This window comes from Sardina pilchardus, chromosome 9 (assembly GCF_963854185.1).
Source record: "Sardina pilchardus chromosome 9, fSarPil1.1, whole genome shotgun sequence".
NCBI lineage: Eukaryota > Metazoa > Chordata > Actinopteri > Clupeiformes > Clupeidae > Sardina > Sardina pilchardus.
Window position 1 is genome coordinate 19,006,313 of NC_085002.1, and position 13,264 is coordinate 19,019,576.

Here is a 13,264-nt window from a genome sequence, read left to right on the forward strand (position 1 = left end):
TGAAAATCAGCTCAGTTAAAAAATAATGATATGGAAATCAGATGTGTAGTTAGTGAGACTATATGAATGCATACTGTATGAATGCAATAGCATGCATACATACAGTACATGCTATATTGAAGACCAAGCCAAGCAAACCAGTTGAGCGCAGTCATTGTGGTGCAATCCCAATTCTTATTTCCCCCTTCGAATTTACATTTAACTGTACATTTGATTGCTTTTTTCATATGGTGGGTGTGAGCAGGCCAGCCAGTCAAGGCAATGCCTCTGTGTATGTCTTGTTGAGTGAATGGCATTTAAAGAAAGATGCTGTGAAAGACAACTACATGTGTAGAGAGAGTGTGAAACAGTGTGAAAGACTGTGAAAGAAGTGTAGGAAAAGCTGCATAACTGTTCTTTCCCAGCAGACTGCTCTGACTGAGCTAATCTCTGTAATACTACCCTACTGCTCTCCTTGCCACTCTGTCACAGCTAACACGAGCAGGTTCAGAGGCTTAGGCCCGGCTGCAACGTGACTCGTGAGTTGCCTGTTCTGGCAGTTGACGCATTATCTTTAGCTTAGGGTGTTCTGCCTGTACATCACATGTAGATCTGCAGTATGAGGCAAGAAGGTGTTGTGTATTATCATTGTCATTATCAAAGCAGACTTTATTGATTCAAAGCGAACAATTGTCTGTGTTTGGGTTATTTTATGTAGCGGATTAACATGCTGCTGCTACAAGCTTGTTGTATTGTGATTAACTGTTGGTCACATAGGATTTATGTAGAATGTATCAGGCAGTCTTCTCTACAGTACGTTTTATTTATTTTGTAAAGCGTATGGGAAACTTTTAGTCTCAGCGACATGGATGTCTTCTGATGAATCACCTCTAGGTGGCAAAATTTGACCTAGATTATACTTGCTGGATTTGACCTACTTCTGTAGTCACGTTTCTGCAGAGGTACACTGCTGCATGTGTGTTCGCAGTCCTCTAGCGCTTTAAAATTACGTAAAATCGATACCACCACAAGTGCAGTGACGCTGAACTTTTACATGACTTCACATCATTTGGAAAATGTCAAACCATTAAAATTAACCTAAGCTTTGAAGTGAAGTTAACATGATGAGATGAGAACAGTGTTTTAAAAAAAGTCTCTGATCTTCTCCTCTGTCAGAAGGGCCTGCGGCCCACAGAAGGCCTCCTCCGACAGTCCCCTGCCACCACCGCCATGTCTCACCGCACCATCCACCTTTTCAACAAAGGCTTGCGTCTCCATGACAACCCCACCCTGGTGGCGGCCTTGGAGTCGTCGTCGGCCGTGTACCCCGTGTTCGTGCTGGACCGCCACTTCGTGGAGAGGAGCACGCGCATCGGGCCGCTGCGCTGGCGCTTCATCTTGCAGAGCCTGGAGGACCTCCACCGCAGCCTGCAGAGGCTCGGCTCCCGTCTCCACGTCCTCCAGGGCGCCCACGAGAGCGTGCTGCGGCGCCTGGTGGCCCGGTGGGGCATCACCCAGCTCAGCCTCGACGCCGAGGTGGAGCCCCACTACAAGAGGCTGGACGAGGAGCTGCGCGCCATGGCCAGCGAGCTGGGTCTTGGGGTGCTCAGCTGTGTGGCACATACCCTGTATGATGTGAAGAGGTAGGGAGTGAGCCCTGACATAATACATAATAGGGAGTGAGCCCTGACATAATACATAATAGGGAGTGAACCCTAATAGGCAGCATGTTTTTGTCTTCAACAAACAAAGCTTTCAAGAAATGATGAATGGGTTTGGCTAAAGTATTCAGCGCTTATTTGGTTCAAACAAATATGGAGGATAATTTATGTAAGAAATCGCATGTTACATACATCTTTGTTGGTCTTACAGGTCTTGGGCCTGTGTAATTGGTAAATAGACTTCTATTGATATATTTTCTCTGTGTTTTTCCATCTCAGGATAATCACAGCTAATGGCGGGCAGCCACCACTGACCTATAAGAAGTTCCTCCAGGTCTTGTCCGTTCTGGGGGAGCCAGACATGCCTGCACGTGAAATCACAGAAATGGATTTCCGGTAAGTGGACAGACACACGTTTCCCAAAACCACAGTTGCCAGCTAAGTTGGCAACTTTGTTGGTTGAAATGCAATTTCCCATTGCCAACCAACTAAGTTGCTAACAAGATGGCAACTGTGTTTTTTGGAAGCACGCCACAGCATATGCACACATGCAGATATTTGTAGGCATGTTTTGAAAATATACAAACAAGCCCAATGAGGCCACGTCTAGAATGCAGAGATCAAAGAACTCAGAGATTCAAATACAGTGGCAGATGGATAACACACACACACACACACACACACACACACTGGTTGGACAACAAGCAACCAGATGACACTACTCATGTCATTACTCCTACCTACCTTAAAGGGATCTGATACACACACACACACACACACACACACACGTATACACACTTGGACAACAACCAACCAGATGACGCTACTCATGACATTTACTCCTACCTACCTTAAAAGGATCTAAATACACACACACACACACGTGCACGCACGTACACATACAAACACAAACACACATGCACGCATGCACACACTCAAGGGTAGAAAGATGGTCGCTTATCACACAACCTGGCATGAAGTGTAAATCTATAAATCCCACAGCTACAGTAATTAACTCAATTTCACTGGAAAGCCAGGACCTTGCCAGTAGAGCAATTGTTTTCTCCAAGACATCCTCTCAGTGTGCATTACATTGCCTCATTAGGAAATCAATTTGTGTTGGAGGAAACTGGAATTTGCATGCCGTCAGCTGTGTTACTGAGGAAATTAGCGCCTATTTCCACACATTTTTTTGTTCATTTGTAATTCATAGATTGCTCTCGTGTGTTTGTGTCCCTGCTGAATCGACGCTTGGCTTGTGTCCTGGTGTTAATGGCGCTAGGCCTGCCTCTCCCTGTGCTGTGGGTGGTGGTGAGGGAACAGATGCCTTGCAAAGCCTGCAAGCTGCTTTGGTTGGGCAAACATGTCTGAGCTGTGACTCCTCAACAGATACACAGGGGGAAAATGGCCAACCAGGCGTGTTTTGTCTGAGGCTTTGCATTTGCCTACAATATAGACAGTGACACCCCCCAAGGCTAGCCAAGACTGAAAGTGTGTGTGTGTGTGTGTGTGTGTGTGTGTGTGTGTGTGTGTCTCAAAGGGAGCATCCGCATGCTGTTTTTGTTATGTCGCATCGCATGCTGTTCACTCTGATGCCTGGCTTGCACTCAGCGAGATCAATGATAAAAGAGTAGGTCACCCTAAGCCCACCCCTGCCGCCTCTCACAGCAGGTGTAGTTGTATCTGATCTTTGATCGTGCGAGTGTGAGAGAGAGAGAGAGTATACAGATGAATATCTTCATTCAGGGCAGGTGCAGCACCCTAGCACCTTTCTCCCCCATTTGTCAGTTTAAAAAAAAAATAGGTACATTGAGTGACGTGTAGTAGTGGGATGTTTACATGTGCGTACTTGGGGCTCTGAACCTTGTTGATGACATGATTGTAAACACACTGAGTTACTCTTCGTCCTCCACACAGGAAGTGCCCTATGCCCAGCGATGAAGGGGGCGAAGAGCAGTACCGGGTGCCCTCCCTCTCTGAGCTCGGCTTGGAGGTGGACAGCGAGGTGCTGTGGCCGGGCGGGGAGAGCCATGCCCTGGAAAGGCTGGAGAGGCACTTCCAGAGTCAGGTAGCACATATTGCATATAATATTATTATTATTATTATTATTATTATTATTATTATTATATAGGATATCCATATTGAGTGCAGAGTTGCCAACATTTCGAAAGAATTATATTTTGAAGAGTATTCTAGTTAGCCTGCTGGGACTGCATAAAGAGATGGGCGGAAGACGAATAAGTAGGGTTTCACAAATAAGGTGGATAGCTGTGAGGACTCTTGAATTGAGAAATGGATGGTGTGGCTACAGGTTTTCATTCTACCAAGGGATGCGCCAATCTGATACTGATCATATTGGTTCAGTATTGGCACAATTTACAACATTGGATATTGGAAAATGAAAAGATGACTAATCTGATACGACCCATTAAGCTAAAACCTAGATATCATAAGGATGGCCTACTAGAAAGAGAGATGCTGTGTCAAGATGAGCAGCAACGTCATATTTCGTGTGAACAGTAGTTATAGTGAATGTGAGAGCTGTCAACAGCAGTCACTGACAACAGCCACACTCCAATCTTTTCTCATTTGGAAGTTCTTAAGCAGTCTCCACTCATTAATAGCAACCTAGGCCGGCTATGACTGCATATAACAGTCTAGCTTAGCGGGTAAAAGAGGCAGGGAGAACTTGTTGAACCTGTTGAGTGAAACAGAACTCGTAAAATCATCGGCTATGCCTTAGAGACTTGTCAGTCATTGTGGGCAGCAAGATCACCCATTCTGTCTGCCTTTTCTGCATGTTGTCTACTTGTGACATCAATGGAACCCTGCAAAATCATTATTTAATTTGTCAGGAGCTCCTTTTCGCATGCAAAATTTTGCATCAAATGAGATAGCCTGGCACGCCCTCCCAGTGACGCAACGCCTTCAGGCTTTTGCTGCTGGTCTGGTCAACTGCTCATTGAGAAGGATTTCTGAGTTCCCGAAATCTGCGGAACTGCCCCCTTTGGTCGAGAACCAATCAACTTTGAGCAGCTCCAACGGCTCTGGGTAGAGGCGTGTTCAAGGCAGCGGAAAGAGTGTTGTTATTGGTTTAAACTCGGCAATCCGCTTTCTGACATCTACCAGTAGCAAACCGAGGCACTTAAAGGAGGCGGGTCAACCAGCTCTGGCAAGAAACCGTGCTAGCACAGGCTGTTGGTCAGACTAAAGTCTCGCAGAGCCTTTGAAAGTCGATGGTAATCAGGCTACAAATGAGACTGATCCAAAAGCAACACATTTTGTCATTGGTGTGTACAGGCTACTTAAAATGTATTTAATTTTTCATCAGAAAAATCGAACTTGGTGTGTACAGGCCCTTAGAAGTGTATTCACTGTATTTGTATGGATTGTTAATGTACAGTATATTGATATTAATAAGGATGGTAAAGGGTGAAATTCTGGTAAAACCGAAAACTTCAATACTAAGAATGTTACCACATTTCCTGTAACATTGACTGATTAAGTGTGTGTGTGTGTGTATGTGCGCACGCCAGGGCTGGGTGGCCAACTTCTCCAAGCCGCGCACCATCCCCAACTCCCTGCTGCCCAGCACCACCGGCCTCAGCCCCTACCTCAGCCTGGGCTGCCTCTCCGTACGCACCTTCTACCACAGACTCTCCAAGATCTATGCACAGGTCAGTGCTGCCCTCACCTAGCCTAGAAATCTAGACGCCCCTAGCGGCAGCAAATGTAATTTGGCTGGCGGGGCAGTCTAGGCACGATCCATTGAGCCAGGGAGCTGAGAACCTTCAGCACCAGCGGGCCAATCACAAGTTTATTTCATCAGTTATGTGTATGTTTTTAGTTCATCCACTCACTTTTATGAAAGCATTTTCTTACAGTCAACATCTGGGTTTAAGAGATTGTCTCTGTGTTAAGCAGCTGAGTGACTTAAATCAGATGTCAAATGCCTTATGACTCAGCTGTAAGGAATAAGACTACTGAGATTAAGCCTTGCAGATTACGCTCTTGCCAAACAAGTTGCTGACAATGTTCCCTGAATTATCAGTGGCAGCTGATGGTTTTGGAAGTAGCAGAGGAAGGTGAACAGAGGTTGTTGATTTCGTAGAAGTAAATGAAGGCATGGGCTTTACAGAGAGAGACCTTTATGGTCTGCCAAATTAGATTGAAATTAATAAATTAAATTGTACCCCAGGCTGGTACATTATTAGCATACTTCTAGTATCCTGTGCTACGTAATACCTCTCTAGTTTTACTACTTATACTAGTAGTACTAGGCTTACTATTTGCATGTTAACCCTCATTGATCAAGAGGGTTTCCTTTTAGGGGAAATAACGATTTAGAAAACATCCCATACCAGTTTCTATCTTAATGTAACAGCTTCAAAGCCATTTTGATGGTAAACAAACTTGTAATTGGGAGAACCGTGCACCCTCCACAGTCATAACCTAGTTGGCTACAGAGAACCTGCCTTGGAACTTGCTCTTCAAAGCCCTGCTGTCCCAAATAGGCAAGACTCTACTGGATGTCCAGCCCAGTAGCCTTTAGCCCAAAACATAACACAGCCATGATATCAGTATTGAAAGGACTGGATTAGATCTACACAGCAACCACTAAATATGCTTATTTCCCCTCTTCCTACTTTACCCACTCTAGTGCTTACTCCTACACTCATAAACATGAATGTGTTGTTCCTATCTGGACACGGAGTGTTTAAAAAACAACGCAAGTTGTGTAATTTTAAACACCTGTTGTGTAACAATTAAAAAAGGTCACCGCATTAATTGTATTGTACATATCTGGAGATTCTGGACAGAGAGATGTGTTAAAAACAACACAAGTTGTTTTGTTTTTAAACACATTTCAATACATTTGTTTTTAGAGTGTTCTTGGTTCTCCTTCATTTCCTGTAATTTATTTTTTATTTTCCAAGATTGACCACATGATTGTCTGCATAAAAGGCACACAAATGCTATTATCTTGAGGCTGTTATTCTAGTTACTGTTACTGCCCAGTCATGCTAAAATGAGCTGAAATTGGTTTTCTCTGATATTATATTCTATAAATGGCCAGAGAAATGTCTTCATTCCGCTGCTTATTTCTTTATTGGGTACAAGGCAATGTCGTTGTCATGGCATTTCATTGCTTTCTCATTTGTTTTTCTCAAACTAGCTTGAAACATGGGCTGACCGTGATGCACATACCTCAACACTACCACTGGAGTTTTGAACACAACTTACCTGCTTATTAGTCCAATGAGTGACAAAGTTGCTTGATAAAATATATTTCCTTTATTCACAAGCAAGCAAATTGTTCATTTGCACGTCTTTCATAGTATGACAACTTCTGACACGATTCGGTTCCCCTTAATTCTGATTGGTTATCGGGGTGCTTGTGTAGCATTTACATACATGCAGGTGTTAATGTGGACAATAGGGGAGAAGATCCTCTGTGTGGTCATTTCCAATTACTTTAGAGGTCATGTTCAGGACCTCAACTAATTTCAGTGAGTTTGCGTTTAAGATCCGATTTGTTGCTTGTTGTTTTGATAAGTGAGTTAGTTAAATGTACTGGTATGTAAATTGTATTACTTTAATTTCCCTTTCAAAGTTTCGGGAGCGTGGTCATCACTCTCCTCAACGGACACGCCTCCTCAGGTAGAGAAGGCAACAGGCCTCAGTAGATAGCTCACAAACACTACCTTGGCCTGTGAGTTGTGCTTGGCTCCAGAGACCGACTAGGCAAGAAATGATTTTAATTAATCAGTTGTATTTCCCTCCCTCCTCTACCCTTCTCCTTCCCCTATCTCTACCCCGTGGCCGCGGTCTCCTCTCCTGGACCCCCAGTCGAAGAACCACTCCTTGCCTCCAGTATCACTGCAAGGCCAGGTGCTCTGGAGGGAGTTCTTCTACACTGTCGCCTTGGCCACCCCCAATTTCACGCGGATGGTGGGAAACCCCATCTGCCTGCAGATCGGCTGGTATGAAGACCCGGAAGCCTTAGAAAAGTGGAAAATGGTACGGGGGAACACACACTCATGCTCTGTATTGTGGGAGCACAGTATATCCAGACAAGGGTGGGGTATCGTTCGACTTTGTCCGATGCTATTGCTAAATTAATACTTTTAAAACGATTCTGTTGCCTGGAACTCAATAGCTCAAACCGATGGTTGACAACTTAACATTACCTTAGCTTATGAAGCTTCCCTACATCCAGAAAAGAATGTCATTGCACAGATGTATTACAGGTTTATCCTTACACATCATTAAATGGTACATTAAAAGTAAAATCCCATTCATTTTCTTTCAATGAAAATTACCCATATGAAAATAACCTATTATATCGTTACCATTTCAGACAGGCTTAGTCACAGAACTTTTTAAAAAGCTTAGTCACAGAACATTTTAAAAGCCCGGTTTCCAACCCTAGACAGGAAATTATTTTGGTCATTCCAATCAGTCCATGTACATTTGAAACTAATTCTGCACTCATAAAACTGTATTTTAAGGCAGATTTTGAAGGAGTTTTCAATTACAAAGCTTACCAAGCTTGTTGTACTCTATGCTCTATATTGCTTTACACCTGCTTCCTGTTCTTTATTCATGCTGTTTTCATATTCATACTGTTGTTGTATAGAGGAGTTGTTACATCCTGTCCGCAAAATAAAAACAAATGCCTGTTGATGCGTGGATTCCATAGGCTCAAACGGGCTTCCCCTGGATCGACGCCATCATGACCCAGCTGCGGCAGGAGGGCTGGATCCACCACCTAGCCCGGCACGCTGTGGCCTGCTTCCTGACCCGAGGAGACCTGTGGATCAACTGGGAGGAGGGCATGAAGGTACAGAGGGCAGAGACTGGGCAGCACAGGGGTGGGGTGTGGGAGGGTATTTAGGTAATGACTAAGAGGTTGGCCTAATGGTTTTAAAGTTATTTATGTACATCAGGTTCAGTATTCATATATGTGAAGCCTAAACTTTGGAGAGGGTCACAAGGTGAATAGGAATGAGTATATGGGTATAACTCTGGTGCCTCTGTGTGTGTGTGCAGTTGTTTGAGGAGTTCCTGCTGGATGCTGACTACAGTATAAACGCGGGAAACTGGATGTGGCTGTCTGCCAGTGCCTTTTTCCACCAGTACACACGCATCTTCTGCCCTGTCCGCTTTGGCCGACGGACTGACCCGGATGGACACTACCTCAGGTCAGAGCAGACTATGGAAGTAATATTGGAAGTAATACAGCAATACCAATAATGGTGTGCAAGACATATTGACAATGTTTTATTAAGTTAATGATAAATGCTTGAACGATGTAAGTTCTTTGTGTTCTTGTGAATTCTTATTATGGCAAACACTTCAGGAAATGTATACGTAGCTTGGGCTTTTAGAGAGAGAGAGAGAGAGAGACTCATAGCTGAGTCCATATGGGCATTTGGATCCAGATGAGATAGAGGCGCAGTAGCCAGTTACACCACAGTGCCATAGAAGATGTTTGACATCTCTCCCTTTCTTTCATCCTCATTTGAGGAATTCAGTATCTATTCAGAGGCAGCTGCAGTGGTGATAAAAGAGGAATTTGAACTGGCAGGAAGATCCCAAAACCACACAGTGTTGCTGGGTGGAGAAACACCATTGCACAAGAGTTGTTGGTGTCCTGATGCTGTAACACTGTTTTTTTGTGTGCATTGTTTCATTGTTTGTGCGATGTGTGTATTGGCGTTGGTAAACTCGTGGTGATTGTGCTTCCTGTTTGCCCGTGCCTTTTGCAGGAAGTACTTGCCTGTACTGAAAAACTTCCCATCTAAATACATCTATGAGCCTTGGAATGCTCCGGAAGATGTGCAGCTCCAGGCAGGATGCATCATTGGTAAAGTTTCCTTTTATGCTCTTCGATAATTCATGTAGAAGTGTGAAAATGTGATCTTAACTTAAGAGTGGCAGTCTATGGTGCAAATAACTCTGCTCTTCCTTAGAAAAGAATTACTTTTATTTTATTTCTATTTTCTAATCTATCTAATTGGGGATGTGAATGAGCAGCAGAGGTTCATGTAGGAGCTTTAACTCCTGTCAGGTGATTGGTGTCTGGAGCAGACATTCTTTATTATAATTGTGTGCCAAGTGTCAACTTCTGGAAGTTGACATAACAGAGACAGACTTTGACCTCTGTGACCCAGATTGTCTGACTGTACTGTACTCATGGTGTTGTGACGAGACCACTCCAACCTTTGCACTTTAAACAAGAAAAATGGAACATTTAGCATTCAAGTGCCATGCTCATGATAAAGGCTGTTACAGTAAGCTGAATCACATTTGTTTAGATTGCTGGCTTTAGCTGGAAGACCAATGGGGTGTAGTGGAAATTAACATGTTATCTGATTCAGTCCCTGGCAAGGAAGGCTTTGACCTTCATGTTAACTTGTACGACCCTCTGCTCCCTCTGTGTGTGTGTGTGTGTGTGTGTGTGTGTGTGCGCGTGGTGTAGGTAAGGACTACCCACTGCCCATTGTGAACCACCTGGATGCCAGCCAGAGGAACATGGCTCTGATGAAAACAGTGCGCACTGAACAAGCAAACACCACTGAGCTCACCAGAGGTACACACACACACACACACACACACACACGCATATAGCCTATACATTCATTTTGAGCTTAGATACAAAGTATACACTAAAGTCTGTTCAAATGCGTGTGTACATGGGTGTGTCTGGATATTCCAGTTTTGTGACCCTGCATTAAGTTGTGTTGTCACATTTAGTCTTTAGCCTCTGCTGTGCAGCTGGTCTCTGTGGTTAGGAAGGACAGGTTGTGTGGCTGTAATGCTTTTACAGTGAAATGAATACATAATATATACACACACACACTTATATCACACACAAACGCGCACACACACAACCATTTGGGGTCCATTCCACTCCATTATAGACAGAATACCAGCTGAGATCAGTTGCATTATTCCTAATCAGGGCAGCAGTTTTCTGATTGCGTTATGTGCTTACATAATTGCAAAAGACAGAATGTGCCTTTGGATGAATGGTTGCTGATAATAGGCATGTTAATACTTATGTAGATATTGCATATTGCAATGATGAAAACAAAGACATTTCTAATTGACTCCAAATAATGGTAGTGTATATAATATATGCATGTATAATGTGTTACCTCTGTGTCATAGACATGGCAGATGATCCTATGGAGGTAGGGGTGAAGCGAGAGCTGTCGGAGGACGACGCCGTCGCCCAGGGAGACGAAACGGAATGTAAAGGCGGCGTCTCCGCGGGGAAGAAGCGCTGCAGCTCGGAGAACGAGGGCCGCACGTGCAGCTGGACCCCCGACGCCCACCGCCTGCAGGAGATCAGCAGCGAGGTCATGTAGAGGTCGTGTAGTGGCGGCGGCGGTCCCCTGCACCACACACACACCATGGACACCCTCATCCCCTCCCCCAGAACGACCCACTCACTACCAGACACTAAACCAGTGCTTTGGCTCAGACTGTTTTTTTATTGTTCCTTCCATTTGTTATGCTCGACCCACCACATCAGTTCAGCATAACGCTGACTGGCATTTGTTGGCTGATCTGCATGTGGTTCAAGGTGTCCTCCTTCCACAACCTGTGCACATGTGTGCTGGGGACTTGGGGTGTCCTGGCACAAATGTATAGCTCTGCTGAAGAAGTTGGGTCTTTTCCTCCAGCTTGTAGTCGCTCTCTCTGACTTCTGAGCCATGGCTCGTCCCGTCACAGGTCGACGCGTGTGTCCGCCAGACGCGCAGCGCTGACTGCACATATGCATCATGGGAAACCTTCACTCTCTTTCCCATCCCATTCCCATCTCCCTGATGCTCCGTATCCACCTCTCCATGTAAGCGTAGACCTCAGAGACTGGGTGCGTTTGAGACTTCAGTGCTGACGACGGAACAAGAACACAGACAGAAGCCCCGTCCTGTCAGAGATAACTGGATGAGACACTGTAAAAGGCCAGATGGGAAGGGGGGTCCTGCTAAGGAGGATTGGACATGTTTTAATTTGTCTGCAGATGTGTCTGGCTACCTCCTGAATTAGGGATTATTTAGCGGGTACTGTTTTGTTTTTGTTCTTCTTTTAACAGAGTGGGTGAGTTTGAAGATTAATAAGGCATCCTTGCGTTTGGCTTTCAACACCTTACCAGGATTATGGCAAGCGCTGCACTCTCTCTGACCAACAGGTCACTCACCTGCCATTCACTTGATAAACTGTGTTTACATTCAGGGGTCTCAAGGAACTGTTGATTTTTTTTTTTTTTTTTTTTAAATGCAGTTTGGTTCAAATGTAGGAATTTAAAAGGCTGCACTGAAATGCAATGAAAGCTACTCTTGTAGGTGTTGTGTAGCCAGTGGATTTTAGCTTTTTGAATTTCTTTGATGACCTCATAGGATTCTAATCCACAAAAATCCTAGAGACTCAGGTCCTAGGTTTTCTGTGTCCGGTAGCAGGAGGAACCGTCACGGGTATTACAACTTGACCAAACAAATGCTTCATGACAAGATCACATGCTTACTGTACCATTTACTTATGCAATGAGCAGTGCTTCCCAATGCTGTCCGGTTGCTTTGTGACATTTCCATCGTAGTAATTTGGACATACAAATGGTCTCTTATGTACGTATGCTATATTTACACTATCTGACTATTTTGTGACATTGTTAAGTTTATCAGCGTTCTCTGCCTTTATACGTGACTAAGTATACTGTACATGACTGACCTGTATTGTATTGTTTACCTATAAAGTGGGCACGTGTTGTGACATTTTGTAAGTGATGTTGAGCCCAAAACGGGTACATACCCTGATCAGAGTCACTTATCAGAGTTGGTGAAAACTATTACAATAGTATTTAAGATAATGCAAAGCTTTAAAAGTCTGTCTAATGCATTTGAGTTTTCTGATCATTGCATGAGATCCCTTTGGGATGACACACAACTTCCCCCATCTGTAATACTGCTGTTGTAGAACCTCCATGCTTTTGAATTTCAATCAGATAATCAACGTAATCTGCTTTCATGCTCTGGAATGCCCATCTGATAATCAGAATGCCTGCACAGCTACTGCATTGACCTGAGCTAACTGAGCCTATCTTCATATGGCAATGTGCTGGCAACATTTCTTAGACCTCCAGCTGATTAAACTGTATTTTGTGTGTAGCTTACTGGGCAAATTACCCTGTCATTACCCAGGCTGAAATTCCCTCCTCCTAGTGAAAGATTGTGAGGGAGAGTTGTCACTTTAGACAAGGCCACCCCCTTTCACAGGTCATCGGTATCAACATCACAGAATAGGACTTCCAGCATTGCCGTCCTTTGCAGTGCAGGCATTTATCATAATAAAAATCAAATGTAAAGTCGTGTCTGTGCCATTTCTCCGTGTCATTTGCCCGAATGATCAAAGTCATTAAAATATTCAAATGTAGAGCAGTTTGCTGGGAGTGTGTCTTAATCTGCAGCATATCAGAATATCATATCTGGAAGCACTTTCCCTTCTTCCATACGTCCAATGATGCACTTACAGCTGCTGCAAATTATTCGTAGACTGCAGGCTCATGAAAGCAAACGTGTTTTGTAACATAATAACTCGGCAGTGCTAAAGCATTG

At 44.1% G+C, this 13,264-nt stretch overlaps 1 protein-coding gene across 2 annotated transcripts in view; it reads left to right on the plus strand.

Annotated features, from left to right (window-relative positions):
- The window catches only part of cry4 (cryptochrome circadian regulator 4), a 14,749-nt gene extending 1,743 nt beyond the window's left edge, over nt 1–13,006 (plus strand). Inside the window, exons 3-12 of one of the 2 annotated variants that reach the window (XM_062546145.1) lie at nt 1,156–1,622; nt 1,920–2,036; nt 3,558–3,708; nt 5,177–5,317; nt 7,491–7,661; nt 8,344–8,484; nt 8,694–8,845; nt 9,413–9,510; nt 10,126–10,236; nt 10,818–13,006. In XM_062546145.1, coding sequence (XP_062402129.1) covers nt 1,210–1,622; nt 1,920–2,036; nt 3,558–3,708; nt 5,177–5,317; nt 7,491–7,661; nt 8,344–8,484; nt 8,694–8,845; nt 9,413–9,510; nt 10,126–10,236; nt 10,818–11,017 — 1,695 coding nt within the window. In that variant the 5' untranslated portion in view covers nt 1,156–1,209 and the 3' untranslated portion in view covers nt 11,018–13,006. Of the gene's footprint in view, nt 1–1,155; nt 1,623–1,919; nt 2,037–3,557; nt 3,709–5,176; nt 5,318–7,490; nt 7,662–8,343; nt 8,485–8,693; nt 8,846–9,178; nt 9,511–10,125; nt 10,237–10,817 lie in introns of those variants that run through there. The other variant, XR_009940268.1, reaches the window with a different exon arrangement.
- Nucleotides 13,007–13,264: the final 258 nt, after the last annotated feature.